Source organism: Macrotis lagotis, chromosome 6, assembly GCF_037893015.1.
Source record: "Macrotis lagotis isolate mMagLag1 chromosome 6, bilby.v1.9.chrom.fasta, whole genome shotgun sequence".
NCBI lineage: Eukaryota > Metazoa > Chordata > Mammalia > Peramelemorphia > Peramelidae > Macrotis > Macrotis lagotis.
In genome coordinates this window covers 68,889,969-68,908,984 of record NC_133663.1, presented here as the reverse complement: position 1 = coordinate 68,908,984, position 19,016 = coordinate 68,889,969, and the positions used below count along the sequence as shown (strand labels likewise).

The 19,016-nt window shown below is 40.6% G+C and overlaps 1 protein-coding gene across 2 annotated transcripts; it reads left to right on the top strand.

Moving 5' to 3' along the window:
• Positions 1 to 405: 405 nt before the first annotated feature.
• Positions 406 to 14,799, top strand: CATIP (ciliogenesis associated TTC17 interacting protein). Of its 2 annotated transcripts, XM_074191375.1 has the most exons (10): positions 406 to 454; positions 630 to 722; positions 2,878 to 3,078; positions 3,463 to 3,518; positions 4,196 to 4,282; positions 4,471 to 4,638; positions 5,134 to 5,258; positions 6,631 to 6,707; positions 7,976 to 8,064; positions 8,679 to 14,799. In XM_074191375.1, the coding sequence occupies exons 1-10, from the start codon at positions 442 to 444 to the stop codon at positions 8,979 to 8,981; spliced, it is 1,212 nt and encodes a 403-aa protein (XP_074047476.1). In that variant the 5' UTR covers positions 406 to 441; the 3' UTR covers positions 8,982 to 14,799. The 2 variants fall into 2 exon arrangements, with proteins under 2 accessions (XP_074047476.1, XP_074047477.1); XM_074191376.1 differs by lacking the exon at positions 4,471 to 4,638.
• The last annotated feature ends 4,217 nt before the right edge of the window (positions 14,800 to 19,016 follow it).

Genomic DNA, 19,016 nt, shown 5'->3' with positions numbered 1-19,016 from the left:
TCAGGACTGGGGCTCTACCTACTTGCACTATTCACTTCATAAATATTTGTTGATTGAGTAATTCCCTTTAGTTGTTAGGGGAGCTCTCTCCCTCTTGGAATTATTTTGTATTTAATTTAGGGGCTTAGCAGTTAAATGTCAGCTTTTGAAGGACTAGGACTAGGTTTGCTTCTCTTTGAGTTTCTGACACCTAATAAATATGTTAAGTACTTACTGAATGAGTTTTGGTTTATATCCCCTCTACACACTCACGGGAGCTCCGGACAGGTATGTCAACCATCCAGTATAGACCAGGGTGACCAGCAGCCCAACCCATCAAGCTTCCCTCCAAAGTGAGTGTGTTAGTAAAGCAGAGTGGAATGGGGTGAAGGCTCCTTTAAGAGGCAGCGGGTTACCCGCTGCCATGGCGACCGAGTGGCTACATTCTAGGGTGCCAGCAGCATGCCTGCCAAAGGTAAGGGGTTAGCGTTGTGGGTGTGGGTGACTTGCCCATCTCCCCCAAAGCCCACCTTGAGAATCCTGGGGGGCCGAAGGGGCGGGGGCTAGGGGATCCCCTGATCCCCTCTCCTTTTTAGGCCTTCCCACCCCTCCCCCACCTCCACCCCTGTCTGCCTACACTGTATCCCCAGTTGCCAAAAGCCTGGAGCCCCAAGTGCAGGAGGAACCACCGCCGCCCCTGCCAAAAGCCAATTCTGCGGCCTTGGAATTTCTAGCCACCATCGGTGAGACTCAGCACATCCCTGACCTGGGGTGGGCCACCTGGGGAAGGTGGGAGCGAGGGAAGAGAGACGAAGCTGCTCCTGATGCCTGGTTCTGTTGATGTGAGGGGCCTCCAGCTGCTTTGGGGGGGGGGGTCAGAGACCAGCGAGCTACCTGTGTGGGACCTTGGACAGTTCTCAGGGTCCTCATATGTAAAGTGAGGGATTGATCTGTAATCGTTATCTGAAATAGGGAGTCGGACTCAGCCTTGCAGATCCTGTTCAGCTGGGATTCTCTTGGAGTAGAGGTTCTGTGTGTGTGTGTGTGTGTGTGTGTGTGTGTGTGTGTGTGTCTGTGTCTCTGTGTGTCTGTGTCTCTGTGTGTCTGTGTGTGTGTCTCTGTGTGTCTGTGTGTGTGTGTGTGACACACACCCCCTTTGTCAATAGTGAAGCCTGTGGGCCACTTCTCAGGAAAAAACGTTTCTTTTTTACATAAAGATTTTATTTATTTTGAGTTTTACAATTTTCCCCCCAATCTAACTTCCCTTCCCCCACCCCCCACAGAAAGCAATTATTTACATTGTTTCCATATTGTACATTGATCCAAATTGAATGTGATGAGAGAGGAATCATATTCTTAAGGAAGAAACATATAAGAGATAGCAAGATCAGACAATAAGATATCAGGTTTTTTTTTTTCCTAAATTAAAGGTAATAGTCCTTGGTCTTTGTTCAAACTCCACAGTTCTTTCTCTGGATACAAATGGTATTCTCCATTGCAGCCCCAAATTGTCTCTGGTTATTGCACTGATGGAATGAGCAAGTCCATCAAGGTTGATCATCACCCCCATATTGCTGTTAGGGTGTACAGTGTTTTTCAGAAAAACTTTTTAAATAATTGAAGTAAAAACTAAATTTTAATTAAAGGATAGTGAAAACAAAGATGTAATTCCCCAACCCATCAACTTAATGGACTCCCTGAAATTTATCCAGATGAAGAACCCCTTTCCCTATTAAATGATTTCTAAAGTATCCCTGTTCCCTCCTCTTTCCTGACCTCAGTCTCCTTTTCTGAATTTCTAGTCAAGTGTATGATGTTTGAGTGGTGAAGACTAGCAGAAGCTCTCTTAAAAGTTGCTGGCCTTGGGGTAGCTAGATGGCATCATGGATAGAGTACCAGCCCTGAAGTCAAGAGGACTTGAATTCAAATCCAGCCTCAGACACTTGATACTATTTGTGTAACTTTGGGCAAGTCACTTAACCCCATCACCTCATCAAGGAAAAAAAATTAACTGGACAAATATCATCCACATCCAGAGAAAGAACTATGGTGTCTAAATGCAGACCAAAGCAGATTGTTTTTAAACTGTTTTATGTTTTATGTTGGGGGTTTTTAACCTCCTCATGGTTTTTTTTGTTCCCTTTTGTTCTGATTCATCTTTAATATGAACATGTGTTTAATAAATTATACATAAATGGTTAACATTAGATTGCTCTCTATCAAGGAGAGGGGAGTGGGGAAGAGAGGGAAGAAAAAAACTGTGGAACTCAAAATCTTGCAAAAAGTGGATGTTGAGGGGTGGCTAGGTGGTGCAGTGGATAAAGCACTGGCCCTGGAGTCAGGAGTATCTGGGTTCAAATCTGGTCTCAGACACTTAATAATTACCTAGCTGTGTGGCCTTGGACAAGTCACTTAACCCTATTGTCTTGCAAAAACCTAAAAAAAAAGTGGATGTTGAAAAGTATCTTTGAATGGAATAAAATTATTTTTTAAGTTACTGGGCCTTTGAGGGGATGGCATGGATTGGGGGAAGGGCAGCTAGGTGGTATAGTGGGTAGAACACTGGCCTTGGAGTCAGGAGGACCCCAGTTTGAATCTGGCCTCAGATACTTGACACTTACTGGCTGTGTGACCTTACCCAGGGACATCTCCAATCATCCTGATTCGGATCTGACCCAGACCCTGATGGCTCTGGAGGAGAAAGTGAGGCTGATATCTTAGTATAGCACCCTCGCACTCAGATCCAATTCACATTGCTTGTGATGGCATCACTGTCATGGTCTACAAAAATGAAGGCTATATAACATGTGGTTTGGGAGAGGGGTGCGGTGCAGACGAGGGGTGTTGAAGCCTGGAGCTTTGTACAGTCCACACCTCCCTTACCTCTCTTGCCCATAGGTAAAGAAGAAGTTGAGCTGCTCTATTTCTCTGAGACTCTGAACATGATTTCAGAGAATAGCCAGATTCTGGGGGAGTATTCCCTGGACATAAAGCAAGCTTATTACCAAGGCTTGGATGGGAATATAACACTCAGCGTCCTAGTGCATGCCACCAGCCGGGGCCAACTGGAGGAAATTCCTTGTGGGACTTCTATCTCTGGTAAGACTTCTGATTCTTGTATTCCCAGCTTGTATTCTTCTGATTCTTGTATTCCCATCTTTGTCCATACCCCAGTTCTTCACTCCCCATTGTTTTGTAAGGAACTGTGTTGAGGTGAGGCAGGCCAAACCTATCAAAACCTCTGCATCATTAGGCTTTATAACAGTATTCCTAGATCTCCAAACAGTCACAATGGAAGCAATCCCCTGTCACTCCAGTAGTCTCTTGGAGGTTAGCTCAACCTGGTTCTACTCATCTAGGACCCCAAACCTCAGACCACAGAGTCACAGAGTCCATAGAGTCTCAGAGTCACAACCTCCCCACCCTTCTGTCTCCCAAACACTGAGTTCTACAGCATGTCTTCTCTCTCTGATCGTCTTTCAGGCTATGTCTCCTGGAATTTGGAAACGTATGAACAGCACCATCATGAATTCATTAAGGTGTCAGGACCTATTTTCTTCCCATCTCTTTCCCCTCCTTCAACAACAGAGAGACTTAATGTCAGAGACTACCTACCGTAGGAAGATATGGGAGGTGAGGGCAGTTTGGAGACCTGGGACCAGCTGAGGAACATCAAATAGGAAGTCAGGAGATTCGGGTTTAAATCTAGACTTGAACACTTGCTGCCTGTGTAATCATAGGCAAGTTACTTAGTCACTCTCATTCTCATCCTTTTTCTTAACCAGTAAAATAGAAATGCTGATCTTTGTCCTTTCTACCTCACCAGGATGTTGTGAGGAAGGCAAATGTAAAACTTAACCTGCTATGTCAATGTGAATTGTTATTAATATTCTCAGTTGCCTCAGAATCGTTTAATTTCTTAAATTTCCTTTTCCCCACAGTTTAAATTCCATCCCCTAAATAGCATACTACTCTAATAAACAAAGGATTCAAAAGGTCAGACGGTAAATATTGTCCAGTGGTCCCCTCATTTCCAATCACATGGCCTTGTAATTCGTGGGATCAAGTTCCCTTTCACCTAACCCCACCCTAGGCCCAGAAATCATCCATATCATGAAACCCTCTCAAGCTCAGGGACTCCAAGACTCTGCTGTTCTCTTCTCATCAATTTATTCCTATGTCTCCCCCCCCCCCCAATTCCTCTTAAACTTGGCAGTTCCTCCCACTGCCTATTGACAAGAAGATTACCTTACTGAGGCAGGAGGAAGACATGCTGATAACTAGGATTCTCAAGGAAGGAGAGGTGAGTGGGAACCCTCACCTGGAGGAAAGGCATCATTGAACTTCTTTTTGAATGACTGGATTGGGTATAGACTGGGTAGGAAGTCTCATCTTAGGCCCTCCTACCCAAAGTCTTTAGCTACTCCCATTCCCATCCCTTCTCCTCTCCCCTTGTCAGTAGAATTCTGACCCATATAATGTCTTGGGCAGGATATGAAGACAGATAAGATTTCATTTGACCTGAATTTGATGGATGGGTTCATCTCAGAGTCTGCCAACCTGCTCCTGCTAAGGGTGATGGCTTGGAGACAGAATGTTCCCAACAGTGCCAAATTCCTGACCTTTGATGAAGAAGGAAAGCTCTGCCATTCTACCTATGTGAGGGGGCTATGTAGCCTGGGAGTGAGCTCGGGGAAGGGCAGAGCAGGAAAGGATTCTGATGAGCCAGGATCTGACAGGGAAGAGGGGGTGAGTTGGGACAGAAGATACCTAGTAGTCCTGAGGGAGAGAGTTGCTAAGGGATAGAGTGCATTGGATCAGAGGCCAGGGAATTGGAGCTGGGCACCATTCAAGAGAAATCCAGATGAAGAAAAAAAAATGAAAAAGCTGGAGGGGAAAGCCCTGAAGAGATGATCACCCTACCTTGGCTCCTTCATTCATTGTCACCTCTAGTGGTCATAGGGGAAGCATTCCTCAGGTCAGAAGAAGAGGTCCAGATGGGGGGGGGTGAGAATTGAGGTACATATTGAATCAGAGTACATGGGGAAAGGGAGGGTTAGGAAGGGGGAGAAAAGGGTCAAATTGAATCTTGAGGAAGGGAAAAAGAGTGTCCAATGCATGACCTCCTTGCCTCTCCATTCCTACCTCCCTTAGGAAAACTTGGGCTTCCAAACCATTCGAGTGGGCTCACAGCAGGCTGAAGCGCTGGTGATAGAACAGACAATGCATTCTGATGAAGACATTCCCCTGTCATGGCAGTACTATTTGTTACCTGATGGGTGAGCAAGTTTACTGAGTAGAAGATTATCACTGATGGCCCATAATGGGTGAGAGTGTGTGATGGTGAATATGGATGCAAGGGAGTGGAGGTGAAGACTGAGTGAAGGTGTGAATGGTGGGTGGGCTGAGTCTCAGAATTTCTTTTTTTTTAATTTTTTTTAGGTTTGGGTTTTTTTTTGCAAGGCAAATGGGGTTGAGTGGCTTGCCCAAGGCCACACAGCTAGATTATTATTAAGTGTCTGAGGCCGGATTTGAACTCAGGTACTCCTGACTCCAGGACTGGTGCTCTATCCACTGTGCCGCCTAGCTGCCTTGAGTCTCAGAATTTCTGAGAGGTCCCCACATCATTGACAAGTGATCGTCCTATCTTGGTCTTTACTTGAATACCTCCAATGACCTCTAATGAGCAAACCCATTTCATTGCTAGAGCTAGAAAGGACCTCAGAGATCAGGAAATCCAACCACCTCATTTTCAGAAAGGGAAACAACCTCAGATTGGCCACTCCCCTAAGTCTTCTCTTTTTCAGGCTTCAACATCCGTATTTCTTTCAATAGATCATCCATTGTCCTGGTCTATTTCCAGTCCCCTCATCATACCCATTGCCTTCTGGACCCATTCAAGTTTGCCAACATCCTTACTGAAATCTGATGCTCAAAACTGAACATAATATTTCATATGTAGTCTGAGCAGAGGAAGAATAGAGAAACACGTACTTTGTTCAGGACCATTCTCTTAATACAGTGTAAGATTAATTGTAATATTTTTAATTATTTTTTTCTCAATTACATGCAGTTAAAAATGTTTAACATTTTTAAAAATTTTGAGTTTCAAATTCTTCCCCCATCTTTCCCCTGTCCCTTCCTTGAGAAGGAAAGCAATTTGACCAAAATCATGTGTGTATGTGTATGTGTGTGTGTGTGTGAATATATAGACATGCAAAATATTTCCATATTAGCATATTACAAAAGAAAACTGACCCAAAATCCAAGAATGATAAAGTAAAAAAGTAAATTTTGATCTGCATTCATATCTTACCAATTCTTTCTCACACTGATGATTAATATTGATCTTGCATTCCACTGAGATCCTAGATCTTTTTCCACTTGGATTGTTACCTAGTTTCCATGGTGGATACAGAGGGAAGCGGATACAGATGATAGTTGACTATAGATAGTGATAAAATTCATTTGAGAGTCAGTGGGAGGTTTGAATGATCAGAACCCCGTCAAATAGTCTGGGTCAAGGTGAGTAATGAATAGATATTCTTAATGACCAGACCAGGAGAAGGGAGGGAAAAATTGAATATTTTCTCCCTCCAAACTTCACCATTTTTAGTGCCTCATGTAAACAGTGCTTTCCTTCTACCTTAGGCACCTGGTCAAAAGAATCCAGGTGGGATCCCCTTTCTGCTGCATCATCACTAAGCTGCCTGTAATGAGGGAGGAGGGTAAGTAGGGGCCAAGTCAGGCAGGAGAACAGTAGCCTGGAGTTTTTCTAAGTCAAATATCAGTACATAATCGTAACTGATATAAAGGATATTCCTTCTCCAAAGCTGCTTGTTTTTGAAACTGGGATCATCCTGGATAGCATCCACATTTAGGGGATGATGCGGTTAAAGGGGTGGGATTTGTTTGGAAAAGGAAAGGTGGGGAAAACCTCCCAGGCCCTTCCCAAAAGGGATAGCATTTCCATTGCAAGTGAATGGTATCTGAGGTATCAGGATATTGTGGAAAGAAGAGCAAATTTTGAAGAGTCCTAGGTTTGAAATCTGGCTTTTGCCGCTTAATGAGACCTTGGGCCAGGTATCTCCTCTCCTGGACCTCAATTTCTTGATCTCTTAACAGTAATAATATCTAGCTTTGTAAGACTTGCAAAATGTTTTATGTTATATCATTTGACCCTAACAACAACCACCTTTTGATCAGTTTTCAACTCTTCAAGAAGACCCTATTTGGGGGTTTTCTTGACAAAAATACTGGAGTGGTTTGCTATTTCCTTCTTCATCTCATTTTGCAGATGAGGAAACTGAGGCAAACAGGGTTAAGCGATTTGCCTGGGGTCACACAGCTAGTAAGCGTCTGCAGATTTGAACTCAGATCTCCTTGACTTCTGGCTCAGTGCTCTGCCTGTGGTACTATCCAGTCTTACTAATGGGGAAAATAATAATGGCCAGCTAGGTGGTACCATAACGCACAGCACATTAGGCCTGGAATGAGGAAGACCTGAGTTCAAATCTAGCCTCAGACACTTACTAACTGTGTGACTCTGGGTAAATCTGACTCTCTCTTTTCCTCATTTGTAAAAAGAGGATAACAGGATTTAATTCACTGGAGTTGTTGTGAAAACCAAATTAGATAGTATTGGCAAATCTTACAACGTTATATAAAGACTAGTCATTATCATCATCATCATCATTATTATTATCTAGGATCCTATAATTTATAAAAAGGGTTTTTACTGGATAATCTCTAAGGTTCCTTCTAGCTTTAAGTCTAACAATCTTGGGCCTGCTGCCACCTCTGGGGATGGCACACTGAATATACCCAAAGGGACTTTGAAATCAAGGTCAACATCTACTATGTAATAAGTCTCCTACATTTCCTATTCTTGCTTCTTTCTGAGTCCCATTGGGTCATATGAACTTTTAGTGCAAGACCAAAAGGAAATGTCCAGTTTTTAACCTCTACTTCTATCTCTTCCTCCTTCCCTGCTCAGATGAGTTTGAGCCCAAACCAGTATTTGAAAAGAAACCCCTGGATTGGGAAGAGGATGCTGAGCTCTTTTCCATATTCCGGGACCGAAAGGTAAGAGAGCCAGACAGTCAAGAGGAAAGATCCTGATGAGGCCTCCAGAGAGGCTAAAAGCATTAGGGGCTACTAGCTGTGATTTTCAAGACCACCAACTCATTGTCAGTGAATCTAAGCACATTTGATCTTCATCCCAAGAGTGAGTTTAAAATTGAGGAGGAAGATAGAATAGAATTGTCAACAGTCCAGAGCACAAAAGATGGCACTAGGAAAGGTACATTTTTTTTTCCTTTTAGCAGAGAAGGGGACTAGATACATCTCACTTTGGCTCTGGATTTGAGTTTGAGTTTAAATCTTAGTTTTATTTTGTTTTTTGTTTTTTGTTTTTTTGCAAGGCAATGGGAATAAGTGATTTGCCCAAGGTCACAGAGATAGGTAATTATTAAGTGTCTGAGGTCAAATTTGAACTCAGGTCCTCCTGACTCAGGACTGGTGCTCCATCCACTGTGCTACCTAGCTGCCCCTCAAATCTTAGCTTTAACCTCTTTTACTGAGCAACCTTTGGCAAATCATTTTGTTTCTGGTAAGGGTCTTTTCCTCACCTCTAATATGAGGCTGAACTAAAAGATTCCTAGACTCTAAAATTCTCTGTTCTTATGATCTCTGCCCAGGAAGAACTGCAGGCTAGTCATTCCACTTATATGCGGCATCACCCAGAGGCCCAGACCCTGATCTCTGACTTCTTACTCTTCCTGTTGCTTCGCCAGCCTTCCAATGTGGTAACCTTTGCTGCTGAGTATTTTGGTCCCTTTGCCCGGGACAAGCAACCACTACCCCCATTTCATTCCTCAAACCGGCCCTCACCTTTCCGAAGCCTTGAAACTTCTTCCCCTTTTGTCTCATATGCTAAGTTAGAGAAGATGGAATCATTCTCTGAGGAGAAAATTGGAGAGAATAGCCAAGAAGAGTCGTGAGTTCTAAATTTCAAGGGAGGTGGATGGATACTCCAGGCAAAATACCCAGGGACCTATAGGACTGAAGGAACACTGGGACCTTGGAGCACAAGGAAAGGGAGTTGAGGGCAGGGCTAGAGGAAGGGTAAGATTTAGCTGACATTTCCTCTAATATCAGGTCTTACTAGAAGACCCTAAAAAAGAACAAACAGGGGATCCTGTTGGCCTCTCCCTGATTTCTATTGCTCTAAGTTTCTTGTGTCTTTGGCAAGGGAACCTAGTGGGAGGGATGTGATGTAGTAGAAAGAATACTAGTTTGGGAGTCAAATGACCTAATGTTTGAATCAATACCTCAGACAAGTTACTTCTCACTTTCTATCTCAACTTCCTCCCCTATAAAATGGAAACATGGGAGTAAATGATGTCTAAAGGCTTTTTTTTTTGGCTTCAATGTCTTATGATTCTATGAATTCTCTGAATGTCCCATCACATTAACATCACAGAGTTCACTCAAAGATGGGTGCAGATGCTGCCTTAGCAATCCTATGGAAAGAACAACTAGAATCCCATCTGGTTTCTACCTTCTTAAGGATGACAAAAAGATCTAGGGGAATTCAACCCAGAAGGAAGAGAAAAGTAAATGCCCATTGATTGGGGAAAGGTTAAACAACTTGTGGTACATGAATGTGATAGTAAATAATATAGTAAATGTGATAGTAAATAATAGTAAATGTGATTGAATAAAGATGGAACGATTTACGTCATCTGAAGCCAAAGGAAGCAAGAAAACTACATATATCTACAGTACAAACAGAAGGACCACACACACACACACACACACACACACACACACAAAAGTGAATGTTGCAGAATCAAAAAGAAGAGGGAAGAGATGAGAGATTCTACCCACAACCCACCACTTTGTAGAGGTGGGAGATGCACAGGTAGGGTGCATTACATATATTTTTAGATGTGTTTTAAGGCATTCCTTTAAAAAAAATGTGATTTGTTATATAGAATGACTTTCCTGGGGAGGGAGGGAAATGGATACTAGTAGAAATTTGAGTGATATAAGAAAACAAGTTTTCAATAAAATTTTGTTTTAAAGGTAATCCAGAGGAATTTGACACACACAAAAAACAAATATCAATATATACTGCAACCTTGAACCTCTCCCCGCTTCTCTCTTCATTCCATTTGGTAATGAATGAGTACACACACAACTGGAATATTTTCTTTTACAAGTATCTTTGTGTGTGACATGTATACCATTATCTACCATCTGTCAGAAGGAATGGTACAAGCTACATATTTTAAGGGGTCAGAGGTAGAGAGACCATTTCTAATTTGGGGAAGGTTTTTGTTTTTGATTTTTTTGTTTCTTTGGTGGGGAGTAAAAAATAAGAATGTAAATTTCTGAAATGTTTTATTGGAGCTAAGCTTTGGAAAAGGGTAATATTTCCATTGATAGAGATAAGAAGAAGCAATAGGGACAAAGCCTAGAAGGCACAGGGTCTCCATCAGAAGAATGATAGTTTCTCCACCAGGATGGGGGGAAAAAAGGATCACAGAATCACCTACTTAACTCAATACTGCTTTTAAAAAATTTGTTACAGAGGAATAAAGGTTCCAATCCAGCCTACTGGCTGTGATCTCAGGGGCAGCTAGTGATATGAAAACCCATGTTCAAATCCACTGGCTATGTGACCTTGAGTAAGTCACTTAATCTCTCAGCTTCATTTTTCTTCATTTATAAAATGAGGGTGGTAATTGCACTTATCCCACCCTTTTCCTAGTATTTCTTTGAGACTAAAAGGAGACAATATTTGTAAAGCATTTTGAAAACTTTAAGGTCCTATATAAATGTTAATTATTATTATTATTGACCTAGGACAAGTCTTAATCATTCAGTGTTCTAAGACAAAAAATTGCAAACACATGATTTTTTTAAAAATCTCTAGAAAGATGATCTCTATAAGGTTTAGCTTAGTACCAGCTTTAAAAAAAATCCTTAAGAGGGGTGGCTAGGTGGCGCAGTGGATAAAGCACTGGCCCTGGAGTCAGGAGTACCTGGGTTCAAATCCGGTCTCAGACACTAAAATAATTACCTAGCTGTGTGGCCTTGGGCAAGCCACTTAACCCCGTTTGCCTTGCAAAACCCTAAAAAAAAATCCTTAAGAGATGCACATGAGCCACTTTATCTTAAATTCTTATTCACCTCTCTTCATTTTAACTCTATGACTCTCCTCTAAGTTAGAAATCCTCCGGGCTATACTCACTCTGGCCTTGGCTCTTATTAGGTTCTTGCTGTTCAGTCATATCCCCGCTACTCATGACCCCATGGGTATATCTTCTATCTTCCTCTGTCTCCAGAAGATTATTCAAACTCATGTGCATTGCTTCCATGACAAAATCTACCCATCTCATCCTCTAATTGTCCCCTTTTCCTTTGTGTTCACTCTTTCTCAATATGAAGATTTTTCCAATAAGTTTTCTTCTCAAAATATGGTCAAAATAAGATTGAGCTTCAATATTTGACTTTCCAATGAATAGTTTGAATTGATTTAAGTACTGACTGATTCTTGCCATCCACGGGCACCACAATTGTCATCTCTGGCACCACAATTTGAAAGTGCTGATGCTGTGATGTTCAGCTTTCCTTTTTTTAAATTAAAGATTTTATTTATTTTGAGTTTTATAATTTCCCCCATCTTACTTCCCTCCCCCCGCCCCCCACAGAAAGCAATTTGTCAGTGTTTCCATTGTTTCCATTATGTACATTGATCCAAATTGAGTGTGATTAGAGAGAAACCATATCCTTAAGGAAGAAACAAAGTATAAGAGATAACAAGATCAGACAATAAGATATCAGGTTTTTTTTTCTAAATTAAAGAGAATAGTCCTTGAACTTTGTTCAAACTCCATGGTTCTTCATCTGGATACAGATGGTATTCTCCATTATAGACAGCCCCAAATTGTCCCTGATTGTTGCACTGAAGGAATAAGTGAGTCCATCAAGGTTTGAACATCACCCCCATGTTGCTATTAGGGTGTACAGTGTTTTTCTGGTTCTGCTCATCTCACTCAGCATCGGTTCATGCAAATACCTCCAGGCTTCCCTGAATTCCCATCCCTCCTGGTTTCTAATAGAACAATAGTGTTCCATGACAGACATATACCACAGTTTGCTAAGCCATTCCCCAATTGAAGGGCATTTACTTGATTTCCAATTCTTTGCCACCACAAACAGGGCTGCTATGAATCTTTTTGTACAAGTGATGTTTTTACCCTTTTTCATCATCTTCAGGGTATAGACCCAGTAGTGGTATTGCTGGATCAAACATTTTAGTTGCCCTTTGGGCATAGTTCCAAATTTCTCTCCAGAAAGGTTGGATGAATTCACAGCTCCACCAATAGTGTAATAGTGTCCTAGATTTTCCACAACTCTTCCAACAATGATCATTATCCATTTTTGGTCATATTGGCCAGTCTGAGAGGTGTGAGATGGTACCTTAGAGAAGCTTTAATTTGCATTTCTCTAATAAGTAATGATTTAGAGCAATTTTTCATATGACTATAGATTACTTTGATCTCCTCATCTATAACTTGCCTTTGCATATCCTTTTACCATTTGTCAACTGGGGAATGGCTTTTTTTAAAAAAAAATATGACTCGGTTCTCTGTATATTTTAGAAATGAGTCCTTTGTCAGAAACATTACTTGTAAAGACTGTTTCCCAGTTTACTACATTTCTTTTGATCTTGGTTACAGTGGTTTTATCTGTGCAAAAACTTTTTAATTGAATGTAATCGAAATCATCTAGTTTGTTTTCAGTGATGTTCTCCATCTCTTCCTTAGTCATAAACTGCTTCCCTTTCCATAGATCTGACAGGTAAACTAGTCCTTGATCTTCTAATTTGCTTATAGTATTGTTTTTTATGTCTAAATCCTGTATCCATTCAGATCTTACCTTGGTATGGTGTGTGTGGTTTTGGTCTAATCTGTTTCTTCCATACTAACTTCCAATTTTCCCAACAGTTTTTATCAAAGAGAGAGTTTTTATCCCAATAGCTGGACTCTTTGGGTTTATCAGACAGCAGATTACTATAATTGCTGCCTGCTATTGCACCTAGTCTATTCCACTGGTCCACCACTCTATTTCTTAGCCAATACCAGACAGTTTTGATGACTGATTGAGCTTTCCTTATAATCCAACTCTCAAAGCCATATACTACTGGAAAAAAATCATAGCTTTGTCTACATGAACCTTGGTTGGCAAGGTAATATCTCTGCTTTTATCAGGGCAAGTCTTCTATTTACCTCTTATAATATCATAAATATCTTCTATTGCACACAGATCACAGTCCTAACTGCTGGGTAAATATGTAATGCAGATAATCTGGAGAGGAATTTACAATTCAAAGAGGAATGATACCAATAGAGGGAGCTATAATGCATGATATTAAAAGGGTTTTTACAGGTATAGTTGTACTGCTCAGAGGACAAGAGAAAGGGGGGGGGGGTTGTCTTCCAAGTAGACAATCTGAAACTTCTAGAGTTACCCAACTCTGCTTTTTTTCCCCCTTCTCATTTTCCACCTTTGTCTAAGGTTTGTCAACCACTGACTTCATTTCCATCCCTTTTGAAACATTTTCTAGATCCAGCTGATTCAAGCCAACCCCTGCCAGAGTTATTTTTAAAAAATTCTTTTAATTACTAGCATTCCCCTGGTTCAGGTAAATCATTTCTAGTTCTATTTAGCTCATCTGCAAAGAAGCTGGTAAAACTATGGCAAGGAGACTTCCCAACTGTGTCATGGGTGACCCATGATTTGTCCCATGCAAATCATTGGGGCTGGCCTGAATGCAATAGAACTGGTAACCTTTGCTCTATTTCCTTCTTTGTTTTGTATTCAGGCCAGAAACAAAATTGCTGGCTTTCCCAACAAGAATATCAGAATTATCCTGGGTGAGGTCTAAGGAGGAAGCTTGTTGGGAGGAGAGGGATCTGGGGACAGCTCTGGAAAGGACTGGCTTTTAAGTTGGGTTATATAGGATGGTAGGAAATCAGGTATAGAGGAGGGAGGGCCATGGGGAACAATAGGAACCAAAATGAAGTAAAAACAAACGTATTTATAAAACATTAAAGCATTTTAGCAAACACAATGCTGGTCAGAGCCCTCTCTTAGCAAGGCAAGTAGTCCAGTTTGGCTGAAGATAAGGGGACTTTGGATAAGATAAGACTAGGAAGACAGGGAGGCATCAGTCTGTAGATGTTAGGTAAAGAAATGTCTTTACTGTCATCACAATGAGTCACTAAATATTTTTTAGAAGAGGCTGGCACCAGCGTATGAAGGATGAATTGGAAGCAAGTAAGACCTCTATTGAAGATATTTCAAAGAGCTAGTATTTATTAACTCTTTACAAATGTTATCTAATTTGGTCATCACAATGGCACTGTGAGATGGGTGCCATTTTACAGATGACAAAACTGAGGCTGGGGACTTGCATGAACTGCTGAGTGAAGTCAGCAGAGCCAGGAGCACCGTGTACACATTATCAGCAACATTTTATGATGATCAGCTATGAGAGTCTTAGCTCTGCTCAGCAGTACAATGAGCAAAGACGAGTTTGAAAGACTTGTGATGGAAAATGCCATCCACATCCAGAGAAAAAGCTATGGAGTCTGAATACAAATCAAAGCATTCTGTTTTCAATTTTTAAAATTTGTGTTTTTTTTCTTTCCCATGAATTTCTTTTGTTCTGCTTCTTTCACATGACTAATAGAAAATATGTTAAACATGATTATACATGTTTTATATATCAGATTACATGCTGTTATGGAGAGGAGGGGAGGGAAGGGAGGGCAGCAGAAAAATCTTACAATCTTACAAAAAAATGTTGAAAATTATCTTTACATGTAATTGAAAAAATAAAATAAACTATGGTTGGGAGAGGTTGTAACCTGCCCTGGATTACATGGCTAATGTCTAAAGAAGGATTTTGAACTCAGTACCTTCTAGACTCCAAGTTCAGAGTTCTATCCACTGTGTAATACCCAGTAATAAGACAGGAAGGTGGAAATGGAGATCGACACTATAGCAGTGGGAACAAAAATAGAGAAGAGACAAAATGTGGGAAATGTTTTCAAGCTAAATAGGACATGGCAAGTGATTAAGAATGAGAGGCTGGGTGGGGGCAGCTAGGTGGCACAGTGGATAGAACCCTGGCCCTGGAGTCAGGAGAACCTGAGTTCAAATCGAGTCTCAGACACCTAATAATCACCTAGCTGTGCAAGTCACTTAACCCCATTGCCTTAAATAAAAAAAATTTTTTAAGTTAGAGGCTAGAAGAAAAGAGTTAAAGATAACCTCAAAGTTAATGGCTTATGGTTAGCTCTTGGGGAATAGTGCCTTCTGGGTCAGGACAGAAAACTCTTTTTTGTTCTCTTTTGGTGGCTGAAGCCCCAAAGAACTTGGGGTCAGGGATCATGCTGGGTTTCTTATGATTGGCCTTCCCCTAACCAGAAAAAGATTACTCTTAGAAACTGCTCTATAGTTACTCTGGAAATGGCTAACCACTCCAGTATCTTTGCCAAAAAAAACACACACAAAACTCAATTGGAGTAACAAAGAGAAGACACTGAAACTACTGAAACAACAGAAAAAAGGATATTCTGGTCTCTTTACTCCTCTCTTTTATCAATATTCAACTAACATTAAGGGATAGTTCCCTGGAAAGAGCAGGCAGAAAAATAATACATTAGAGAGGGTAGGTACTATAAAAAACAAAAGTTAGAAATGGAAATTTATTTTGTTGAAAAATATTCTATGAATATTGAATTCCTTTCTGGAAGTTTTTACAATCTGGTTTGGTAATGGCAAGAAATTGCTCTATCTCTTTAAAGATACCAGGTCCCCCTTCTTCTGGAAAACCTACTTTAAATTTGTTTTTAACATGGTCCTGATTTATTTATATTTAAAAAGTTTTATTAATACATTTGTTTTTTTATACTCTTAACATTTCTGAAATACTGGCTTGATATCTCCCATTGAATCCTTCCTTCTAACAGAAAGATAGAAACAACCCAATGTCTAATGTTACCATTCTCCCATCTCTCCACTGAGTAGAGGGAGTTAGCTGATATTAAAAGTTTCTCTTTCCCATCTCACCCCACTCTGCAACTAACATTTTGGAAATAGAGACTAAAATTTTAGGGGAGTAATTTCAGGTCATGGGTGGAAGAGGGTTTAAGGACAGAAGTCCAAGTAGAGAGGAGTAAGCATGAATGATTAAATTTTATTTACTCTGACCTTGATACTCTGATTACCTCCAGATATAGAGACAAGAACTTCTCTGGGAACTAAATCAAAGTGGGTGTTTCAGAAAGAGGCATTCAGAGTGAGAGAAAAATAATGAAAAGGATAAACATTTATTCAGCACTTACTGTATACTGGAAGGGTAGGGAAGGTGCAGTGGAGCTAGAAAAAAATTAGTTAATATTTTCTCTAACACTTTATTAAGTTATACATTCAATGAAACAATAAATCAAGCCATGATTTGCAGCCATTGGCCAGTTTACAAGGTCTAAATGCCCATACTGAAAATTTGAATTTCTTTGACTCTAGCACAGTCCTTGATACTGGGCTTACAAGTACATATATGTGACTACTCCTTACTTGGTACCTATAGTCACAGGTTGGGTTTACAGAAGGTGACTGCTATCTAGGGTTCAAAGTTATGCAATAAGACACAACCCTTCTAAATGTATATAACTCACGATGGGGCGGCTAGGTGGCGTAGTGGATAAAGCACCAGCCTTGGAGTCAGGAGTAACTGGGTTCAAATCCGGGTTCAAACACACTTAATAATTACCTAGCTATGTGGCCTTGGGCAAGCCACTTAACCCCATCTGCCTTGCAAAAAAACCTAAAAAAAAAAATGTATATAGCTCACGAGCCCCCACTGGTGTGCTTCCCATTAACAACTAGTAGACAAAATTAATCCCTGTCAAAGGTTTCATTGATATGACATGTAGACAACAGCATTTACAAAATGTTTCACACACACCTAAAATTTAGTGTTCACACTCCCACAAATACACGCAAAGATTATGGGAAGAATGGTAAAAATTTAAGAATATAATGGTAATGAGGCTCACACTCAAAAACAAGACAACCTACAACTTCAGGGCTTCATTAAAGTTCCCTTAATCATAGCTTTAGATCTGAAAAAAATTGTAGAGTTCATCAAATCCTATCCTCTCAGTTTACAAATTGAAAAAGTTAGGGCAAGAGAGATTAAGTGATTTGCCTAGAGTTACGCAGTTAGAAAGTATGTAAAACATATTTGAATTCAGAGCTCTCTGACAAGTCAAACATTCTATCACTGTGGGGGGGGGGGGATATTGAATAGATTGTATTTAGTTCCCCTGTTCCTCACAAGAAGATATTTCTCCTGGGCAAGCTACCAAACTCATCATTTGATGACCAGACATAGAGCCAATACCATCTCCAACTTCAGGCTCACCAGGAAACTATCCTATGGTCTTAGAAGGAATAGACCCATATGCTAGAACTTCTCCTACAAGCCCTAAACATTGAGGTTTACATTCCAAAAAAGGGTTTAAGTAGACATGTAGCCATTTCCCCCCTCCACCAACTCTCCCTGTTACAAGGTTAGGTGCCTTAATGAGAGATCTCACATTATCTGCTACTCTCCACCTGTGTGACTGAACAAATGATTTCATCTTTCTGAGCCTCAGTTCCATAAAATGAGTTAGTGGGTTCTAGGATAGCTTCCAGTTAGACTAGTGATTTCTAAAGTTCCCTAATTCTAAGTTCTATCAAAATACATTAAAGGTTAAATTGGAAAAGCCCTGGGAAGTTGTGCATTATATCTAACTCTGTTTCTATGAGAAAATGCATTCCAGGAGCCAAACAGGATTTATTTAGAGCACAAGTGTTTGTATACTGAATGTGGCCTGAACAAGATCTCAATTTATCACTCAGTATGCATTTATCCATTTCTCTGTGAAGGAACTGTGTTACTCACTTTAGGACCTCTAGGGAGAATGCTAAGGAATAGAAGATATATATTTTTTTAGATTTTTCAAGGCAATGGGGTTAAGTGGCTTGACCAAGGCCACACAGCTAGGTAATTATTAAGTGTCTGTGGTCTGAGCCACCCCAATAGAAGATATTTCTTCTCTATTCCATGGTCTCTAACCTCTCCCAAAAGTTCGTCACTGATGGGGCAATTGTATGCAAACACTACAGGAAGGAGACAATGACAGTCTCTTGAGTAACACCAGTACATAGAGATGTCCAGTGATGCTTCCTGTTCTCTTGCTTGGTCTCCAAGTTCCTCCCTCCCCTGGCTCTCTAACCCTAGCAACCCACCCTTCTCCCAGGGGAACCCAAGAGAATTAGTTCTTGCCCCACCCAGCTCCATCCATTTTTACTTCTGAACCTCCTGACCCAAGATGCAGAAAAACAAATTTACTTCACCTTCTTCCTCAGCACCTCCTGTGGTTCCCACCCACCCACCCCAGTCTGCATCATTCCAGCTAGTTCCCAGAATCTGGGGAGTTAATGATGAGGGAAATGTCCAAAGGTTTAGACATTAAACCTAAAAGGAAGGGGAGTGAGTTGACCCAAGAGGGGAAGAAGGTGGGGTGGTGTCTGGGCAGTTTTAAACAATCATAGAAAATTGGTTTTTTTGAAAAGACTAACAAAATGGATAAATATTTAGTCAACCCAATTAAAAGAGAACAGAAAATCAAATCAGCTAAAATGGCCGACAAGCAAGGTGAAATTACATCAGAGCCAGAAGAAATAATAAAAATTATCAGAATTTACCATGCAGAATTATGTCAACAAAATAGAGACCACAAAAAATTAATTAAATATAGGACTACTTTCAAAAATATCCAAACTAACATATTACTATGTAGAGGTCTTAGATAATCCAGTCTCAGAAGAGGGAATAGAACTAGCTATAAAGGAACTTTCAAAGAAAATACTTCTGGTCTTGATTCAAGAGTTAATTTTAGGGG

Coding starts and splice junctions, on each gene's coding strand:
- CATIP (XM_074191375.1), top strand. Junction 3,519..4,195: donor ACCATCATGAATTCATTAAG/GTGTCAGGACCT, acceptor TAAACTTGGCAG/TTCCTCCCACTGCCTATTGA. Junction 4,639..5,133: donor AGCTCTGCCATTCTACCTAT/GTGAGGGGGCTA, acceptor TACCTCCCTTAG/GAAAACTTGGGCTTCCAAAC.